Source organism: Lytechinus pictus, chromosome 13, assembly GCF_037042905.1.
Source record: "Lytechinus pictus isolate F3 Inbred chromosome 13, Lp3.0, whole genome shotgun sequence".
NCBI lineage: Eukaryota > Metazoa > Echinodermata > Echinoidea > Temnopleuroida > Toxopneustidae > Lytechinus > Lytechinus pictus.
This window is the reverse complement of record NC_087257.1, coordinates 13,185,350-13,208,565: the sequence shown is the minus strand read 5'-3', so window position 1 is coordinate 13,208,565 and position 23,216 is coordinate 13,185,350. Positions and strand designations below refer to the sequence as shown.

Genomic DNA, 23,216 nt, shown 5'->3' with positions numbered 1-23,216 from the left:
AGCAGATGAAAACGGAGCCATCCCGAAATTTTGCTTGTCTGCTGTATCCGTTATGAATACGTTTTGTGTCCGTAGGCCAGTGGGACCAGGCCATAATCTTTATGTTTAATATGGGACACTGTTCTAATTTTTGTTTTCTTTAAGGTGGCTTGTATTCACTTGGTCTACAAGCATATTTACTCGTTCTAAAATTGTCTTCCACAATTATGATCCACTTGGTCTACTATCAGTTTAGTCCTACTGCCACTTGATCTAACCATTACTTTGTCTAATACTTAGTTTGGTTAAGTATAATTTATTCTAATATCCAGATGGTCTTATTTTGAGATCATCTAACACCATCAGGAACAATCAACTTGGCTTGCTATCAATTTGGTCCATTTGCCGCTTGGTCTAAAATTCACTTGGGCTAACTGTCATTTAGTCTAAACTCCAGATAGTCTTTTTTTTCTAAGATTAACACGATCAGGAACATTGCACTTGGTCAAACCAGTCTAATTCCTTGTTGGGCTAAATGTCATTTATTCTAATTTCTGATGGTCTCTTTCTTAGATCATCTAACACCATCGGAACAATCCACTTGGTCAAACCAGTCTAATACTTAATTAGGCTCAATGTCATTTATTCTAATTTCTGATGTTCTCTTTCTAAGATCATCTAACACCATCAGGAACAATTCACTTGGTCAAACCAGTCTAATACTTTACTGGGCTCAATGTCATTTATTCTAATTTCTGATGGTCTCTTTATACGATCCTCTAACACCATCAGGAACAATTCACTCGGCCAAACCAGTCTAATACTTATTTAGGCTAAATGTCATTTATTCTAATTTCTGATGGTCTCTTTATACGATCATCTAACACCATCAGGAACAATTCACTCGGCCAAACCAGTCTAATTCCTTGTGGGCTAAATGTCATTTATTCTAATTTCTGATGATCTCTTTCTATGATCATCTAACACCATCAGGAACAATTCACTTGGTCAAAACAGTCTAATTCCTAGTTGTGCTAAATGTCATTTATTCTAATTTCTGAGAGTCTCTTTCTACGATCATCTAACACCATCAGGAACAATTCACTTGGTCAAACCAGTCTAATTCCTTGTTGGGCTAAATGTCATTCTAATTTCTGATGATCTCTTTTTTCGATCATCTAACACCATCAGGAACAATTCACTTGGTCAAACCAGTCTAATTCCTAATTGGGCTAAATGTCATTTATTCTAATTTCTGATGGTCTCTTTCTAAGATCATCTAACACCATCAGGAACAATTCACTTGGTCAAACCAGTCTAATTCCTAATTGGGCTCAATGTCATTTATTCTAATTTCTGATGGTCTCTTTCTAAGATCATCTAACACCATCAGGAACAATTCACTTGGTCAAACCAGTCTAATACTTTACTGGGCTCAATGTCATTTATTCTAATTTCTGATGGTCTCTTTATACGATCCTCTAACACCATCAGGAACAATTCACTCGGCCAAACCAGTCTAATACTTATTTAGGCTAAATGTCATTTATTCTAATTTCTGATGGTCTCTTTATACGATCATCTAACACCATCAGGAACAATTCACTCGGCCAAACCAGTCTAATTCCTTGTGGGCTAAATGTCATTTATTCTAATTTCTGATGATCTCTTTCTAAGATCATCTAACACCATCAGGAACAATTCACTTGGTCAAACCAGTCTAATTCCTAATTGGGCTAAATGTCATTTATTCTAATTTCTGATGGTCTCTTTCTAAGATCATCTAACACCATCAGGAACAATCCACTTGGTCAAACCAGTCTAATTCCTAATTGGGCTCAATGTCATTTATTCTAATTTCTGATGGTCTCTTTCTAAGATCATCTAACACCATCAGGAACAATTCACTTGGTCAAACCAGTCTAATTCCTAATTGGGCTCAATGTCATTTATTCTAATTTCTGATGGTCTCTTTCTAAGACCATCTAACACCATCAGGAACAATTCACTTGGTCAAACCAGTCTAATTCCTAATTGGGCTAAATGTCATTTATTCTAATTTCTGATGGTCTCTTTCTAAGATCATCTAACACCATCAGGAACAATCCACTTGGTCAAACCAGTCTAATTCCTAATTGGGCTCAATGTCATTTATTCTAATTTCTGATGGTCTCTTTCTAAGATCATCTAACACCATCAGGAACAATTCACTTGGTCAAACCAGTCTAATTCCTAATTGGGCTCAATGTCATTTATTCTAATTTCTGATGGTCTCTTTCTAAGATCATCTAACACCATCAGGAACAATTCACTTGGTCAAACCAGTCTAATTCCTAATTGGGCTCAATGTCATTTATTCTAATTTCTGATGGTCTCTTTCTAAGATCATCTAACACCATCAGGAACAATTCACTTGGTCAAACCAGTCTAATTCCTAATTGGGCTCAATGTCATTTATTCTAATTTCTGATGGTCTCTTTCTAAGATCATCTAACACCATCAGGAACAATTCACTTGGTCAAACCAGTCTAATTCCTAATTGGGCTAAATGTCATTTATTCTAATTTCTGATGGTCTCTTTCTAAGATCATCTAACACCATCAGGAACAATCCACTTGGTCAAACCAGTCTAATTCCTAATTGGGCTCAATGTCATTTATTCTAATTTCTGATGGTCTCTTTCTAAGATCATCTAACACCATCAGGAACAATTCACTTGGTCAAACCAGTCTAATTCCTAATTGGGCTCAATGTCATTTATTCTAATTTCTGATGGTCTCTTTCTAAGATCATCTAACACAATCAGGAACAATTCACTTGGTCAAACCAGTCTAATTCCTAATTGGGCTCAATGTCATTTATTCTAATTTCTGATGGTCTCTTTCTAAGACCATCTAACACCGTCAGGAACAATTCACTTGGTCAAACCAGTCTAATTCCTAATTGGGCTCAATGTCATTTATTCTAATTTCTGATGGTCTCTTTCTAAGATCATCTAACACCATCAGGAACAATTCACTTGGTCAAACCAGTCTAATCCTAATTGGGCTCAGTGTCATTTATTCTAATTTCTGATGGTCTCTTTCTAAGATCATCTAACACCATCAGGAACAATTCACTTGGGCTAACCAGTCTAATTCCTTGTTGGGCTAAATGTCATTTATTCTAATTTCTGATAGTCTCTTTCTAAGATCATCTAATACATGTACCATCGAAACAACCCACTTGGTCAAACCAGTCTAATAATTAATTGGGCTCAATGTCATTTATTCTAATTTCTGATGGTCTCTTTCTAAGACCATCTAACACCATCAGGAACAATTCACTTGGTCAAACCAGTCTAATTCCTAATTGGGCTCAATGTCATTTATTCTAATTTCTGATGGTCTCTTTCTAAGATCATCTAACACCATCAGGAACAATTCACTTGGCCAAACCAGTCTAATTCCTAGTTGGGCTTAATGTCATTTATTCTAATTTCTGATGGTCTCTTTCTACGATCATCTAACACCATCGGAACAATTCATTTGGTCAAACCAGTCTAATTCCTAGTTGGGCTAAATGTCATTTATTCTAATTTCTGATGGTCTCTTTCTACGATCATATAACACCATCAGGAACAATTCACTTGGTCAAAACAGTCTAATTCCTAGTTGGGCTAAATGTCATTTATTCTAATTTCTGATGGTCTCTTTCTACGATCATCTAACACCATCCGAACAATTCACTTGGTCAAACCAGTCTAATTCCTAGTTGGGCTAAATGTCATTTATTCTAATTTCTGATGGTCTCTTTCTACGATCATCTAACACCATCAGGAACAATTCACTTGGTCAAAACAGTCTAATTCCTAGTTGGGCTAAATGTCATTTATTCTAATTTCTGATGATCTCTTTCTACGATCATCTAACACCATCAGGAACAATTCAGTTAGTCAAAACAGTCTAATTCCTAATTGGGCTCAATGTCATTTATTCTAATTTCTGATGGTCTCTTTCTACGATCATCTAACACCATCAGGAACAATTCACTTGGTCAAAACAGTCTAATTCCTAGTTGGGCTAAATGTCATTTATTCGAATTTCTGATGGTCTCTTTCTACGATCATCTAACACCATCAGGAACAATTCACTTGGTCAAACCAGTCTAATTCCTTGTTGGGCTAAATATCATTTATTCTAATTTCTGATGGTCTCTTTCTAAGATCATCTAACACCATCAGGAACAATTCACTTGGTCAAAACAGTCTAATTCCTAGTTGGGCTAAATGTCATTTATTCTAATTTCTGATGGTCTCTTTCTAAGATCATCTAACACCATCGGAACAATCCACTTGGTCAAACCAGTCTAATTTCTAGTTGGGCTAAATGTCATTTATTCTAATTTCTGATGGTCTCTTTCTAAGATCATCTAACACCATCAGAAACAATCCACTTGGTCAAACCAGTCTAATACTTAACTGCGCTCAATGTCATTTATTCTAATTTCTGATGGTCTCTTTCTACGATGATCTAACACCATCGGAACAATCCACTTGGTCAAACCAGTCTAATACTTAAATGGGCTCAATGTCATTTATTCTAATTTCTGATGGTCTCTTTCTACGATGATCTAACACCATCGGAACAATCCACTTGGTCAAACCAGTCTAATACTTAAATGGGCTCAATGTCATTTATTCTAATTTCTGATGGTCTCTTTCTAAGATCATCTAACACCATCAGGAACAATCCACTTGGTCTACTATCAATTCGGTCCTATTACCAGCTAACCTAATCATTATTTAGTCTAATACTCAAATGGGCTAACTGTCATCTAGTCTGCTATCCAGATGGTGTTATTTCCACTTCATTTACATGGTGAAATCTCATCAAATAGAGTAAGTGGTGTTTGATAAACTAGGATTAAACCATGCAGGGTGCTACCTGATGGAAAGAAAGACAAAATGGGTTTAGATCAAATGTCAATATACATTTTAGGGTGATCTGACCACTGAAAAATATACAATTTAATCCTGTTTCTAGATACATACATGTACTGTATGGTTCTACGTATTGTATAAAATCATACAGAAATCATATCATACCTTTTTTTTTTAAATATGATTTTGAATGAGGGTTTTACTATTTTCTGGTCTTAATTTTTTTTACTTTATTGATTCGAACACAGCGAGCAAAATATTTTGTTTTGCAGACGTTTCTTGTTCTAAAGCCTATCGAGAAAACTAAATGGGCAAAGTTAACCAGTTTGTAGCCATTCGTTCTAAAGGGTTACAAAACGACTACAAAATAGCAAGTGCTCACCGTGTTCTAAATCTGCTAATACATAGGTTGGACTTACTTAGTAATAATTAATAATCCTTCCCATCTCCTTATGACAGAAACCAGTGGCCAGTTGTTTCACCAAGTACTGTTAGACGAAGAGTGCGCCCTCTATGCCTGTCGATTGAAAGGAAGAAACACACCCGAATCGAGAGAACCCCGCCCCCTCAATCCTGTCAGTAAAGTCCTCATGTATGGCGATGATATGGTAAGAACCTTCACCCTTTAGTATGGCAGTGAGACTGGCGACATGACAATTGCTCTGTGCTTTATTTCATCTAAGATATAGGGTTAGGGTTGCTATAGGGTTTTATGTTAGGTTTAGGATAGGGTATAGTGTTAGATCCAGATTGAAGTTGGTCATTCCATTTGTGTGTGGAATTTATAGCGGAGCAATTGTCGCCAGAGCAAATCTCATGGAACCGTAAGACTATTCTGGGAATACATTCCCTTTAGAAACCTCCTCTCCACTAATAAACATCTGGATGTACCAAGAACAAATTTAGCTTAACGAGAACATTTTCCATATTCAATTTTATATTCTTCATTTGTTCACCAATTGTATTAAGCCTCTGTCTTAATACTAGGTATATGTAGTTGCAAGGGGTATTGTATTTTTTTCAGGTCAGTCTGTCCATCCTGTTTTTGTTCTCGCAATAATAGCAAAACCAATCAACATATCAACTTCAAAACTTATTGGAGGAAAGATGATCTGATTGGTTTTGTGGTATCACGATCAGGGGCCCGTAACACAATGCTTAGCATAGATCGTACAAATTTTGTTTACGATTGATTGCAGTGACTTCAATGTACAGTCAAGCGTACGATTAATCGTTAACCTTTGTGTTACGGGACCCCAGGACGTTATATACATGAACTGAAAGTATCTTGTTCTGATAAATAAAGAATCATTGAGTCCCAAGGTCAAAGTTTGTAGAGGTTATTATCTTAAAATTGGAGTGTAATTTAAAGTGTAATATATTCCTGATTTGCCAAGAGCGTAGTCATAAGTGTTGACTGCGTGCATTTGAGAATCCATACTCAATATAATCTCATATAACTGTGTTAGACATCTATGAAAAGCAAATCTCAAATAATAAATGGTATAATCTGATTGATTCTAACCATTTCTCCTTTGTGTTATTTTTTTACTCTCAGCATTTTGTTCCGATCAGAGATATTGAATTTCTGGTTGCCTCTCCAGTTGGATCTGCCTTCTCCAACTACTATGTAGCAACGTGATTCAAAGTACGAACACATCACATTTTGAGATCATGGTGAGATGTAGGCACTTGCAGAGCTGCAAGAGCTGAAAGATCCATAATGCTTCCCACAATTTTAGCTTAGGATTATGAGGTGTTGCAAGAAACTTTCAGCTTATTCCCAATCAAGTCCCAAAATCACGCATTTGTCATTTAATTAAACACAAATTTTTAGTTGATTTGTATTCAATTACAGATCAACTTTCTTGCAGCGCTCCATTACAGATGATTTTGGGGCTTGCACTTTATTTGCAATTTAAAGAAAGCGTTTTGCAATGCCCAATGGACTATTGTCAAAGTGCAAAGAGTTGTGATTGATCCAATCAACCTCAACTATATGGAAATCCATCATTGTCATAATTTTTCATTCAGGATATTTGCACAATGTCGTTTGTGAGCAAAGAGGAGCACACTGAATTGTCAAGACATCAGTGAATGTGTCATTATACATCGTATCTAGAAGTTTTTTTGGGGGAACAAACATGCATTTTAGATGTTGACGTTGCTGGCTTTCCATAGTTGCGGCTGATCGAATCAATAGCAATTCTTTGTATGACAGGATCCAGAGTTCAGATTATGAGTCTGTTTCTTGAGAGAAATTTAGATGGGCAATTGTCAGGGGCGTAAGTACGTTGTGACACAAGGTTGCTCTTTAAAAAGTCTGTTTGACCTGGCTCTTTCTGTGTAAAAAAAGTTGTACAACATGTCTCCTTCTAATATTACATTCAGCTCTTCTAGTGTAATCCTAAAAGTGATTTTCAATTTTGTTCCTGTATCTGAATTCTGTTTCTGTTTATGGTAACTCCCGTAGGAACTCGGCAGGACAGCATTTTGCTGGTAAACGCCAAGCTGGTGTATAACCAATTACCTAGGAAACATGTTTACGTCTAGGTTAATCAGTCATAATGGCTGACCTTTTCGACGACAGATATTACTCTGGGGCCTTTTTATCAAAGTGGAGACAGTGGCAGAGTGGGGATTTGAACTCACAACCTTGTGAGTCCAATGCTTTAACCACTGGACCACACAACCCGTGTTTCTATAAACTTTGTTTCAGTGACACTGTCAATCACTCCTGTATTAATCCAAACTCAAAAGTTTGACCCTGTCTAATTCAACAGATATTACTTATTAAGGAGGATTGGGTGTTGAGAGTATCGAGAAATGCCTAAAATGTTTGAATTGTGTTCTATTCTTGTCTATGGTGATTGTACTTAAGTCATGAATTTATCACTGTAAATATATAAGTTGCCTTTATGTACAGCACATTAATTACTAGGACTTTTTCTGCCTTCATTCTTAAAATATTTTTAGCATAAAATATGTTGTGCATATTCACTGACCTTGAAATATTTAATTGAACATGTAAAAAGATCTTTTGTTTTCTCCCTTTGGTGGGAGTCTCCAAACTATGGTGCTACATGTATGACGTTCACGTTTAAGATCTTCTGATTCAAAATTGCTTGCAGTTCCTAAAAGAAATCATGAGGACCATCTTTGTGGAATCGGTTGCCATATTCCATTCATATTTCAAACATCGATTGTTTCTAAATTTTTCTAAAAACCCATTTGTTTAAAATTGCCTTCCAGTAGTTTCCTCTCATTGTCATGACTGTGTTTCTTTTATCCTTGTCTCTTCCTGCTCCATGTAATTGTTCTTATTTCTTTTTTTCAGCGCCTTGGGCACATAATCAATGTGGATTTGGCACTTTAGAAATACACTATATTATTATTATTTATTCTACAAAATGAGCTGTGTAGAAATGCCCTTTGATGCTGCCTTTGACGGGCTCATGTGGCCATGTTGCCGTGATTTGTATTTATAAACCTCCATTTAGCTATGATCCTGCAACCTAATTATGCTCCTTGTCACCCACGCCAACACCAAAATTGAAATTATTACCCACTCTTCCAATCAAAGGGCCTGTCATAACCCCATAATTTATCCAATATCTGTGTATCGATTTAGACACAGGAAGTGTTTTTAGAGCTTTTTTATGTAAAACTTTTTTTGCAAATATATTCTTTTGTAAGACAAAGTTTGTAATATCAGTATGTAAATTAGATATATAAATGTATATATTCTTTTCTGTAATGTAGAGTGTAGATTGTATCATATGTACATGTACTGTAGAGAGAGTAAAAAAATTGTGTTTACATTAAAATATTGGTTTGTATAGAAGCCTGCCATGTTTAATACCCTTGTATCTGATTGTAGATACTGCTTGAAATTATGTTATGTGAGAAGCTGATTTTAAAATGAAATAAAGAAGTTAATGTATACAAAGGAGTAGAATTTTTTGTCATGTGCAATTTCTGTTATCAATTATCATAAGTCTAATTTAAGCCATTTTTGCACTTTTTCTTATTCTGGATTCTAGCAAAATGTACCGAAAAAATGATTCCATTTCCAGTGCTGTATGTGTTGCAGTTCCTGAGTAGAAGCCTTTCATCTTGAGCTAATCTGTCCTTTACTTCATAATTAGTTACATTTTTCATCCTGATACTATGAATACAGTGGTTATACACTGGGATGTCGATCCATGTTCCAGATGAAGGGGGGTTGGGCAAATGTGAAAAAAAAATGTCCCACATTTTTGGCGCGCTCAGGGCACCTGATTATGTAACAGATTTTACATGAAAAGGGCAGTTGTTTAATGGTTTTAAAATATTTTTGAGTGATTCTTAAAACATATATTTTGCATTGTATGGGTATTATGAATATTTCAAGTTGTCAAAATAATGGGGGGGGGGGTGCATTCACTGTAAAAACTCTGGTGTTGATTTAACACCAGCCCGGAATTTATACATGTCCACACCAGAGAAGTGTTGAAACAACACCAGTTTGGAATCAAACCGATGCAGTTTTAATACTAATTGGTGTTGTATGAACACCTATCTGGTGTTAGACCAAAAACAAACTGGTGTTGTTTCACACCTCTCTGGTGTGGACATATATATAGATTCCATGCTGGTGTTAAATCAACACCAGAGTTTTTGAAGTGTTACCCCCATGCCTCCCAAGATCTATTTCTCTGGGTATATACAAATGATTTTGCCTTGAAACGTTTCCTGATTAAGTACAAATTATACACCATGACAATTACAGAAAGAATACATTGTCTTTATTCAAGAAATACAATATTTACAGAGATTGCACTCGAAAGCCCTTGGTATAAAGAAAACAACTAAAAAAGAAGATATGTGAATATGAAACGAGTTGTACATTTCTAAGCTGCAATGATTGTATGAAACGATTTTGCACACACTGAGTTTATTACATTCGATAAATATACACAAAGTTCCTTGGAAAAAAGTCTGCAGTTACTACAGTCAACACAATATAAACCCAGAAATGTGGTATCAGAGATATATCAAAATCGTTCACCCTATAAAAATTTACCTCTCTAGGTCCAATGAAATGCTAATGAATCTTTGCAATTCACTACACCCCAAGAGCTGCTCTTTTGATGTGTATAGATCAATAACTAACAACTATTCCAATTCACCACGTATAGCATTCAAATCATTCATTGTTAAAATAAAAATTATGTACAATTTTATGATTGTCAGATATGTTCTTGCTTGTTCTTGAAAAATACCAATAAGATATTTTGATACAGAGATATTTCTGATGTATAGATAACATAGAAGCTCAATGTCTCCCATATACTGTACATGCACAGACTTTCTCCCTTGCAGTAGTAATGCATGTACACATCAAGCATGTCAAGAAGGTACCAGTTTGAACCACATCACAGGGTACTACAATAAAAGGTATTTGACCGACCACACCATATCACCTCCACTACTGCGTTATCTCTCTCAGCTATTAACTTGATAATAATCTATCTATGAATGTACTTCAAGATAAGGTATCAGAATATATATCAACATTATTTAAGTTTTGAATTCATTGTGTAGAAAAAGTTAAAATCAGACATTGGGGAGTTCTCTTAACTGAACGACACTTGATTGCTTTGTTAAATAACAAAAGTAAATATCTCAAAAAAAAAAGCATGAATCTGGTTTCAAGATTAGGCAAGAGAAACGATACCAAGGAGGGGTCTCATGTCACCAATATCGTAGAGTACTATTGAGTCTTATGTAGAATAAAAACTATTTAGAATGTGTTTAACAGCCAACAAACGAAACCCCCCAAATAATAATAATAATAAAATCAGAAGCAAACTGTCAAAACAATTGGTAGATATCTTCCTTTGTCATAATGATGAAGAAGAAAATGAAGAATTAAAAGTGAGGAGGAAGAAAAAGATCAAAGACTAGATGTAAAAGGAGGATGAAAAGAAAAAAGGGAGAGAGAAGAGGAAGAACAAGAAGGGGGAAGATGAAGTAAAGGAATGAGTAGGAAAAGTATCTAGACACCTCAAAGATACAGCATTAATAATGATGAACCGTCGCCCCTTGAGGAGCTGAATTGTACCCCACGGGGTACGATGTTACACCCATATTTGGACCAGTGGTAGCAATCACCTGGTTGTACGTAGGTGGTGGGTTTGGATAGCCGGAATATCCCGATGATGCTGAAGATAATGATAAAAGAAATAAGACGATATATATATTACACTTAAAGGTATTGTTTAACTTTGTGAGCAGCCGATTTAAAAAATTCTCAAACCAAGATGAAACATGTGTACAAGTGCATGTATTAGAACTAATAAACCCTGAAAACAACCATTATTGAGAATAAAAAGCTAAAACTACAAAGCAAACCCCGATTTTGTAAAAAGGCGTCTACAAGACGCCTAAATAGTACACATAAGTGTATGGGATGAAATTAAGATGGTGTTTTCGGTCACTTTATATTTCAATTTTTGAAGCACTAAATAATTATTTACGAACGCAATTTTTTCTGGGCTTCATTTTTGTAACATATCACACACACAGGTGACAAGTGTGACCTTCTAGCTCAGATTTTTAAAAAGTCAAACCAATGTTAACCAATCACTTTAAATTATTATTCTTTATGATTTCTTTGTTACTTAACAATTATTCCCCAGTGGTGTGAAGACCTAATTCGGCTTGTTTTCTTTTCTAAAGTGAATCCTTTAGAAAAGAAGTTTCATTAAAAGAAGCTTGCGTTCAATCATTGTCAACTAAAATTCCATTTCGCTAAATTCAAGTTGTCCAATCACGTGAAGATACATGATAATGACTGACATTTATGATATCTTTTTATTGTTTTCATAATGCATAACAACCATCAGGATACAGACACATCAACTTTAGAAATAAAATATATAGTTTAACATACGACAACATGTTTGTAATATTGATAAAACAAAAAAGAATACAACTGTAACATGTTTAACTATATATGTACTATATTATGCTCTAATGAAAGATGACTGAGGGATTGAATAAGCGTCTATTCAATATTTTGTATATTTTAGGGCAAACAAATATGTACCACGTACACAAATACGAAATGAAAGCGATTTGAATGTTTAAATGATATAAAAAAATCATTTTGAACAATATTGCTGATTTCATGTAGCAGAAAGAATAGGCGGAAATCCCAGGGGGACGCGTCCCTCTACCCAAAATAGTAGGGGGACACAATATCAAATGTCCCCCTACTATTTTTTGTCATTTACGATGGATGGAAAGAAATACATCATTCAAAATCTAAATAAAACATGTATCTTGGACGAGATGACCTTACTTTTGGGGTGATAACCTTCTTTTTTTTTTGCTTGTCAAATACCTGACATTTGGATTTGGGGTGATAACTTTTTTTTTTGCTTGTCAAATTTTCCAGCCCCTGGATCCCTGCGGGAGAGATATCCGCTCTTGGAAGAAAGCACAATCTGGTGTTAATCTCTTCGTAAATGTTATTTTCATATGCAAATTGGTCGGTATGCTTTTTAGGAATCGAAATTTGGAGATGTACGGCTGAAGAAGTTTTTATATAAAAAAAAAACCTTGAAAAAAAAATTATATATCTCAGTTGCACCGCCGAAATCAACTCTATATCGACTAAAGCTTTAACGTTATATTCAATGACACACCATCGGTCGGTGTGGAGCCCGGGGGGGGGGGGGGGCAGTCAAATATATGGACTCGTTAAGAACTTAAGGGTATCAAAAACACAGATTTTCAAGAAAAAAGGGTGGTTTTGAAAGACTGGTCAATGGTCAATCGCGGGGTCAAACGTATTTAGGGTATGTTTTCTCCCAAGCTTTTTCCCCCGAGGTCATACTTTGGCGACGTTTAGGGGCCAAAATGTGTAAATAAACCCCGCGAAAAACTTGTTTAGGGGGTTATTTTGCACACAGAGAAAAACTCGTTTAGGGGGTGTTTGGAAATTTCTTGGTCACGCGTGTGGTGTGGCTGTTGCTTTGGAGCCCTATTTCGGGCATTTTAGCAATCACTTCGCAGACGCTTTCTATAACGCAGAGAATCTATTGTCAAAAGCCCTTCATAACAAAGGAGGCTTTGTCGAAATTCGGTGAATAAAAACAGAAGTGTCGTCCTGGACTGTGGACAAAGTTAACGACACATTTTTTTGCGAGTTTTATCCGGTCCGAGTCTTAAGACGATGTGCTGTCCCGCGGTCCACCAACTTTCGACAATGTCCTCTGTACATTGTGATTTGACTTGCATTTTCAAAGGAATTAATGCGTTGTGGAAAGCGTCTGCGTATAGCGATTCCATGCGAAAATATGTTATTACCTGTCGCTGAAACGACCATGGTCTGGTGTACTGCGTTGGGGTGTTGTACTACCGGGGCGGGGTGTGTTCGAACGACTATGCGTTGTCGTTTTCTGTAATACGCCCCGCTAGCTCCTGAACAGATGAGGATGAACAGGATGATACCGAACCTGAGAGTGAAAAGGATGATGATAATATACTGAGAATACTTCTACCCCAGTTAGGGGGAGAGGCGAGTAGTAATGCCGGACTAGGGATAACCCCCTAACCCCGTTCCTAACACCTGTCCTGTATACTGATGTCAGAGGCGTGATACATTGCTGAGTTAGATTTGTCTTCCAATTAACCAAAATAATGAAACGGTCCATTCGAGAGTGTTTTTTAAGAAAGGGGAAATACTTTAATGAAAGCTACCTATGACAATAGTGCAAGAAGCTTACACATAAATTACACTGGCAGGCTATATTGACATACTCAATTTATTTACATTGTCAACCAGAAGTGAAAAAAAAAAGAAAATGGGTTCACTGGCGAAAAATCATGAAGATAGAAATTGCTAATGAAATTATTGATATACCTACCAGAAATACCAGAGGCTATAAAAATGTGCGCCACGTGAGTAATAACAACAGCTGCGTGTTCCACAACAGTATTGATCGCTTGAACATCTATACAAATGATAAAAGTTGCAAACATTTATTATATTAATTTCATAATAGCCGTACGCTTTCCAAGTGTTTTCTGTGTAATAGCCCATTCCTATTTTGCTCGAAGTCATTTTAGACCATCACTTGTCTATGAAATAAAACCAACGTTGGCCTGATTAGTGCTTTCGTTGGGATTTTGAGCTTTGGAATGATCTACCGACAGATATTGAATCCAGTCAGTCTTTAAAACCAATCAAACGAAATAATAAATCATACCTTCTTAAACAATACTACATTTTGTCATAATACTTTGTTATACTAGGCTTATCAAGGTTGATGAACTATATTTTCATTTAAATTTAACTTTATATTTATATTTCATGTTCATATTCATATCTATATCTATAGTCATATTCATATTTATATTAATATGCATATCTATATTTATATCCATATTTACATTTATATTTATATTCATAATCATATCTATATTCATATTATGTAGTAATATTAATATTCATATTTATATTCATACAAATGCAGGACCTCCCGTTTTAAACATAGTGCAATACCGTATTTTATTGATCTTCTTAATAACTCGTAAAGTGTATAATTTCATTGTATACTGGAATTTTTTTAAATGTACCATTAGTTTTATCATTATTACATAATTGTTTTATGCTACATGTGCAATTGTTATACCTTTGTAAATACATACATTTCAGCTTTTTAGCTGCAGTATGTGTATGACTGTTTTACTGGAAATAAATAAACCATGAAATGAAAAATGAAAAATAATGAATATATCTATATTTATATTGTTTAGGATTAAGAGGGAGAGAGGGGGTAGAGAGAGAGAGAGAGAGAGAGAGAATGAGGAGGGGGTAGCAAATGTAAGAGAGGTAGATATACAATGCGTCTAAAAAAAAACTATACACTTTTGAAATGGCTGCCAAACAAAAAATATGTCACCTTGGGGAAAAATACTTATATATATGGAAAGCCAATAAAGTAAACTTTCAAATGACACCAAAAAGTTGGAAAACTATTCGTGCTTGGGTGAGCACTACCCACTTAAACAAAGGGTATGAAAATTAGGGTGGGCAGGAATTAGCCTTCCAATTTCTTTCATTTTTTGAGAGGCGAATCCCCTGGAACTTGCAAAGATGAGGGTGTAGTGATAAATTAATGATCAATCATTATTAATTTAGGTTCTTAGAGCTAATTTCAAGAATTATCAAATTTAAATTTAATGCATGAGTGAACATGAATTACATTTTTAGTGCATCATTTTGACCTTTTCACATGGATCTCCCCAATGTGTTAATGGGGAGTCAGAATATATGGGTCATTCTTCAATAAGTGTATATTTTCGACCATTGTGGGATGATGAAATTCAAAACTATTTCTAAACTTTCTTTTTGTCTGTTTAATATATTTGTACATCTGTAGATTATGGAAATACTGTTTGGCGCGATCTTTATGGGGACTAAGTTATAATTTTGGGGTCTTTTTAAACATGTACACTGTTAATGCGTCATCTCCGTCACAATTTTTTTTCTCAAATAAATCGCCTCTCTTTCACTGAAGAACGAAATAAACTTTATATCCGATCTCCGTTTGAACAGACGGGGTGACTGTGAATATAAACAAAAACGCTGGTCAGCCACATTCTGATTTTTTTTTCTACAGCTGCCATTTATACCTGCCTTGCTGAATGAAAAGTGAATTTCGCCAAATCTTGTCATTTTTTATCAGTGTGAGCAAATTTTATCAGGAAATTCAGACGAAGAGAGGTATATGATTTCGAGTTAATAGATCGCTAAAAATACCAATACAAATAATTTTTACTCTAGAATAATCTCTGATAAAATTTATGCATTTGAACTGAGCGTGACGGAGATGACGAACGCGTGACGGAGATGACGCACGCGTGACGGAGATGACGCTGTTGTCTATAGGGTGGCGATTTCTTGTTCTGCTTTTGTCTGTTCACAAACGGGCAATATGCGTTATATACAGTGCACTCTCGATATAAAGAAGTCCTTGGGACCCATCAAATTAGTTCTTTATAACGAAATTTCTTTATATAAGGGTTGCCAAAACAATAAAATACAAAGGAAATCCAAGATATGGGACCAGAGATGATTTTACTTCTTTTTTTTTCATGAGAATCCTGAAATTCAGTTTCATAACAGAACAATTTTCCATCATTGTGTAAGCACACAAAGATGTGTCTTATATTTGTAAACCATTACAAACTATGAACATTTTCTTCAATTCATATTCAGCAACAAATTTCACCTAAAACATCTATCAGACAACTCATCACAAATGTTCCAAACTAGATGTAAGATATCAGTTAAAGTGTCATTTAATTATTGTAACCATAATGCAATCCTATAAATTTGAGGTGAAATGTGAAAATATTCAATATCATACTAATTCAAGACTGTCAAAATGTTTAAAGTCTTTACAATTATTCATGACTTCATAAGAAATCAATAAGGACACATGTTGAGAAGTTTTAATCTCAAAACAAGCTAGAACATCTGAAATGTTTCCAATATTGTGTAAGCACACAAACAAGTCTGTCTTATACTATTAAACCAATACAAACTATGAAAAAAAAAATCAATTCATACTCTGCAACAATTTTCACCTGTAACATCAAACGTAGAACAACCCATCATAAAATATCTCTAACTAGATGGAAGAATTGAATTAAAATTTCACTGATTATTGTAACCATAATGCAGTTTTATAAATTTGAAGTGAAATTTAAAAATATTCACAGTTCCAGACTGCCAAAATTGTAGTCTTTACAAAAATTCATGACTTGATTTGAAATCATTGAATAAGGACACATGTTAAGAAGTTTTAATCTCAAAACAAACTAGAACATCTGAAATGTTTCCAACATTGTGATTAAGCACACAAACAAGTTTGTGTTATACATGTATTATACCAATACAAACTATGAAAAATTTCTTCTATTCATACTCTGCAACAATTTTCACCTGTAACATCAAACATAGAACAACCCATCTCGTTCTTTTTCTAGGTATTGACGTCGACGGTCAGGGTCCCTCTTCATCCGTTCCCGGTAATTCTTAGCCCTCTCGGCAGCTGAAAGCACCATTCTGAAAATATATAGTATGTGTACAAATTATGTTATTATTAATTGATCCTAATGCATTTTGTCATTTTCATTCCCATTTATATCCATGAACTTTATCTTTTTTATCATCATTGGACATTGCTCTATTATAATTGTTCTATTTATTAATTTATCATATATTTTTTTATACCAGTGGCGTATCAGGGGATGGGGGGCAAATGTCCCAGGGGCGAAAAATATCGCCAAAATAAAGCCAAAAAAAAAAATCTGTTTGTTCACAACCTATGCCTTAATTGCAATGTTCAGAAAAGGCTGGGGGGGGGGGGGGGCACCGATATCCATGCATACGCCACTATCAACACACCACTCTGGCAATAAGAAGAAGAAATATCACTAAAGGTGCACTACAGACTGGTCACAGTATAAGCAGTGCAATCCATCATCCCATGGCCATAGACATCACCAGCACTTACACAGATATGGGTATGTGGGACAAGGTAAAGTTAATGATATCTGTAGTACTGTACGGTGTACCAATTTAGATCTGAAGTCCTCCAGACCAAGGCCAAGGGTCACTTTTCATGTTGTAAATATAGCCGTAAGTTTATCATGAGCCCAATGTGTCAATTAACTAAGTTCATAATTCAAATCAAACTCATCATCTCCGTCACGAAAGAGCCGTGACGGAGATGATGCGTGACGGAGATGACTATCAGACACATATGCACCGATAATCAATGTCTGCAATACCAACTAACGCGAGTGCGGCATTGGCTGTTCTGTGGGCACGTTAATCTTTCATAGAAACGATTAGAAAATAAATGTAACACCTTTATCTAGCTAATACCAAGCGTTCGGAGATGACGCTGAATAAAGGTACGCACCTGGTTTTTGACGAAGATGCCGCCCGAACAATGTCAAAACCCCGGAGATCAGGGAAAAAACGTGTCGATTCTTTCTCCGTACTATCCACCGGCCATTCTGCAACCACAATCTTGAAAACCGTGCACTTTGTTGTACCGTAGATGGCGCACTGAAAATGCGTGACGGAGATGACGCAAAATCGTGTGACACAAAATAATAGGCCTTAAAAACAAAAAAATCTTAAAATCGTTGCTTGCGCGTGTATATTTGAGTGGTATTCGTTGTCAACTCATAAAAATTAATTTATCAAGGCATATTATTACAAAAAGATGCATAATTTTAAAAATGCAACACATGTTTATGTTTACATTATGTTATTGTGACATGCAATTTTGAGGGGGGTGGCCATAAAAAAAATTAAAAATAAATTATATATGATATTTCTTTTTGACCTGTTTTAATTTTTCATTATTTTTTACATACGTGTTAGTCAACACAAAGCGGTAAAAAATAAGAAAACTTTTTTATATTTTTTCATGGGACTCCAAAGCCATGTGACACAAAAATATACACTTATTGAAGAATGACCCATATAGGGATGAGATAGGACTTAGGTGGGGGAAGTAGGTTGATGGGACAAAGGCAAACAGAACACTTCGCCACCCCCTCTCTCTCTCTACCCCTACCTCCCATCCTGAGAGACTAGCCTTTGCTAGGGTGAGCAGGTATTAGCCTTCTAGGATTTGTTTAGAGGTGAGTCCTTTGGAACTTGCCAAGTTAAAGGTGTCATGCTAAATTATTGATGAATTGAGATCAGTTTTTGGTTTCTTAGGCTAATTTCATGAGTTACTAAATTGAAATGCAGTGCATGAGTAAACAGGAATTTTGATTTTAGTGTAGCATTTTAAGTTTATTATGTGGATCTTAGCAATGTGCTTGTGAGAGTCAGAGTAATCTGATGGTACCTTTTGCATGCAAGGGGGTCAGCTAGGGTAAGACTGGGTTAAACAATTTAAAAGGGCATTCTTCTTCTTTGTGTTCTCTTACAAATTCCCTCCCCTTCACCCCTCTTTCTTTCTTTCTCCAGGATCATGGTATTCAAAACTTAAATGCCAAGTGCATGACTGATGGTTGATGGGTCTTTTATTTTCTATTGAATGATTCTAAGAAATTTACTAATTATGATGATTTATGAATTCATTGAAAAAGCTGAATGTTTAATTGATCACATTGATTGAGTTGATTTACTAACAAATTGTTGATCAAATGGTAAAAGTTGATGACCGAATTCTCTCTCAAAATTTATCAAATTGACAGTCCGCTTTGGACTTTATGCGTACATGTAATAGCATTCAGTCTCGATCTAAAGGAAGCTAAACATTCTGTTGACCTTTTACCCATTAGCTTACTTCACCCACTTAAGTCCTATCTCACCCCTATTCTCATTACTTCAATGAACACACTGCTGAGATCCACATGATAAAAAGTTAAAATGCTGCACTAAATATTACAACTGACACTCACTCATGCATGGAATTTCAATTGAGTAATTCATGAAATTTTCTCTAACAATATCAATTGATCATTAATTTATCACAACACCCTCAACTTTGCAAGTTCCAAGGGACTCCCCTCTCAAAAACTGAAAGAAATTGGAAGGCTAATTCCTACCCACCCTAATTTTCATACCCTTTGTTTAAGTGGGTAGTACTACTTAGTGGGTAGGCTTTCCATATATATTGGTATTTTTCCCCAAAGTGACATATTTTTTGTTTGGCAGCCATTTCAAAAGTGTATAGTTTTTTTTGAGACGCACTGTAGAGCAAAGGTAGCTTACCTGTAATATTGATAAAATCCGTAAGTGCTATAAGAGCATGATAATGCGTCTACGCTCTGGAATAAAACAAAGGTTCAAGGTTCAAGGTTTTATTCATATCAACATCTCACATTTTCAACAAAATCAACAACTCAGTACAAACAATAATATTATACAATACAAATTATCATAGGTAAGCATAAATAAATATCGTAAAATATGAAATGTATACTTAATATAACAATAGAAAAAAAAGTACTATAATGTATTCTTGTAAATGGTTGTAATATAATGACAAAGAAAGAAAATGAGAGGTGTGGATATGGGGAGCCAAAGGTAAAAGCAGTGCTTGTTGGTTAAAGGCTCCAAAGAATATGCAGTGAGAGTCCCATAAAAATATCAATACGACAAGAAAAATAGAGGAATAAATAAAAGGGCAAACGAAAAAGTAAACAAAAACGGGGGATACACAAATACATAAATGATGAGTAAGAAGAACTAAGTGTTAAAAGCAACAAATTTAATTAGAGCCATTTAACTGATACATAAAGATTCCTAAGTTATAGGTATAAAGATAAAAATACGAAGGAATAATAATGTAATTTTCCTATATTTTACATCAAATTCACTCAAACGTGGTATACTTTTTCACTACATAATTATAAGTGTAATAAGAAATATATATTCTGAAATCGGATTTAATTCAAGTCATAATCTGTCTTCGTGCTAATATCATGGTAAGCTAAAGTCGATGCGAGAACTATGCCTTTGCATGCGTTTCGGGGTCCTATACACACTGTGTTAATGTATAAAATATATATAGAAGTAGCCAGTGAAATAATAATTTTTAGATCGATCTTCTAAGGCCTCAGAGAATACAGATAGTCGTTACCTCTTTTCTTGTTTTACATAAATGATACATTTATACTCCAAAGACCAAACCTATCTTATATTTTAATGAAATTCAAAGATTTTTTTTCAATGATAATGAATTGAAGCAGTTAAGCGCATTGCCAAACGAATATGGCATGAAAAACAGTTATATCTCGATAAAAATAGTGAAATTCACAGAGTAAAACTCTGAAAATGACATCAAAATCTGATAACAAAAAACGAAGTTAATGAATTTTATAATTTAGCATTATTTTGTGAAATCATTTATATGCACGCCGTCATGAATATGCAATATGTATACTGACGTCATGTCCCCCACTTTTCTTCCTTATTCTTATGTTAAATCATGATATTTCATATTTTCATAAACGCAACAAAATTAGTTGCAAGAATTATTATCTTACATGTTAAATCAATAGTCAATCTAATTTTTTTCCATTATATACGGCTCTAAGAAAAAAAATTGACTCATTATTAAGTTAGTTCTACATGACAAATATTAAATAACACAAGTTTCACATAATAAGATACATAAGAATACGTGGGGTACAGCATCATCAGTTTGCTCATTGCATATTCATGAACTGTTTCACCGAAATAATGCAAAACTTTGTTATTTCCTGTCCGATTCCTATGAATTTTTCAGTGTTTTAGATTTGTTTGTCTGATTTTACTTCATTTTGTTCAAATAATATTACTTTCAATCTAGATTACCCATTAAACTTAATGCATAACTTGGAGCTGGAAAACAAACCTTGCAAACTTTCCGGCCAATTGGCAAAAATAGATAATAATAACACGGTTTTTAGAGAAAAAAATCTGAAAGTGATTAATTACCTGAATCGCTATGAGAAATCCAAGAAGCGTGGTGATAATGGCTGTCCACATTTTGTATCTATAGCTACTTGCAGATTGTATTAAACACTGTAACTTGAAGTCAGTTTATATCAGTCAATCCAATATGAGAGAACCACCATGTCATTCTCATTCACAAACCTACTGTATGAGAATGCGCTCATATATATATTTCCAGTAAGAATACAAAACGATCCCAACGCGAATTAGCATGCAGAGTATCGGGGATCTCACACACAATTTTCCCTGGTATATGGTCGTGGAAATGCTTTATTCCTTCCTGCAGTCAGTTGAAGTAATTCTCCTTACTACGACTGTTATGAAATCAAAATAATGATCTTAACATGAAAATCAAATCGTGCGTCGAAAAACAGTCAGATCAGGGAAACGAAAAGGGCGAATTCACCCCATACTGCGAAAACTATGCTATAGGCCTGGTGTTGATACTTGATTCCTCTCCTCCGCTACTCCGCATTTCTGTACACACATACCGTCACGTTGCCATGGCGATGAAAAGCCGATTGTGCCAGGGTGAGCATCGCTTCAGTATTTACTCATCCCTGATATCCCCTTTGCCTGGAAGCATTTTATTATTTTCTTTTCTATTTCTAAACCAAAGACGCTGGCCGACCCGACGACCCCCCCCCCCTCTCTCTCCCCCTCTCTCCCCTTTTCCCTCTTTCCCCTTTTCCCCCTCTCTTCTTTGTCTATTTCTTGTATATTCCAATATGTTTTGTAAATGTTTTTTTTGATATATGAACGAAATAAATGCATATGAATGAATAATTAATAAAGCAACCCGGCTTTCACACGGCTACCCCGAATGCTAGTGCCTTCCTGGACCGGGTACCCATTTACTACTCCTTTGCACAGCAAAAACTCTGGTGTTAACCGGTGTACATAGAGGACCACACCAGTTAATTTTACTCCGGTGTTAAATTAACAGTGTTAGTTTAACACCTATAGGTGTTATCAGCACCTTTGGTTGTTACATTTACACTCTTTGGTATTATGTTCAGTCTCTCGTGCGTTATTTTAACACCTCGGGTGTGGTCCTCTATAGACACCAACTGGTGTCAGTTTTAACACCACAGTTTTTTCAGTGTGGGTGGAGAGTAGCAAGTGTGCATGTAGATAAACACCTTGCAAAATGCGGCGAGTGCCGCGATGGGATTTGAACCCCGAACCTTTGTGGTTCAATGAAGTTGTGAGTGTGTGTCCGCCACTGGAAGATTGCTATAGAATTGCGCTAGGAAGCATTATTTTAGCGCATGATTAGGGGCACGAATGCACAGTAACAATGCGAAACGGTTAATAGGTCTTTAGAATTTGTTGAAATGCATTGATCGGGCATTTACAAGTGTGCATGTTCTCAGTTCGATTCAGAACAGGACAGGCATTTGATTGAGTTTTAGGGGTTGTAAAAATGCATTCTCGGGAGCTGCATCAGGCTTCTTTAGGGAAAATGCGTGGTGGAAATATACCCAGTCAGTGAACGGACCAGCCTGGTTTGAGCAGGGTTTCATCAAGTTTTATTACTTCTTCATGTTAGATTTCGAGTGTCTTCGTAATTACCAGATAATTGCGCATTTATTTTTAGTTTACACTACACTGAAGCAGAATAATGAAACAACGGGCTTCAACAGTATCATTGACCCTGACCTGTCCTGTAATTACCGCTATTAAAAGGTAAGTTGCAACCATGCTTTTTTCTTTCTTTCTTTTTTTTTTTAAGTTTGAAAAAAAAAACTATTTACATATATTAAGTGTTAATGTCATACG

At 35.3% G+C, this 23,216-nt stretch overlaps 2 protein-coding genes across 2 annotated transcripts in view; one reads left to right on the top strand and one right to left on the bottom strand.

The window, feature by feature from the left end:
* LOC129275028 (uncharacterized) overlaps window positions 1–8,852 on the top strand; it is a 30,698-nt gene extending 21,846 nt beyond the window's left edge. Inside the window, exons 14-15 of the mRNA XM_064108142.1 lie at window positions 5,360–5,508; window positions 6,459–8,852. Of these exons, the coding sequence (XP_063964212.1) occupies window positions 5,360–5,508; window positions 6,459–6,542 (233 nt within the window). The 3' untranslated portion in view covers window positions 6,543–8,852. The remainder of the gene's footprint in view (window positions 1–5,359; window positions 5,509–6,458) is intronic.
* An 813-nt stretch (window positions 8,853–9,665) lies between these two features.
* On the bottom strand, window positions 9,666–21,959 carry LOC129274021 (WW domain binding protein VOPP1-like). Its single transcript, XM_054910887.2, has 5 exons — window positions 21,417–21,959; window positions 19,707–19,762; window positions 13,819–13,905; window positions 13,259–13,407; window positions 9,666–11,106 (listed from the first exon to the last, which is right to left on the bottom strand). The coding sequence occupies exons 1-5, from the start codon at window positions 21,465–21,467 to the stop codon at window positions 10,964–10,966; spliced, it is 486 nt and encodes a 161-aa protein (XP_054766862.2). The 5' UTR covers window positions 21,468–21,959; the 3' UTR covers window positions 9,666–10,963.
* Between the last annotated feature and the right edge of the window lie 1,257 nt (window positions 21,960–23,216).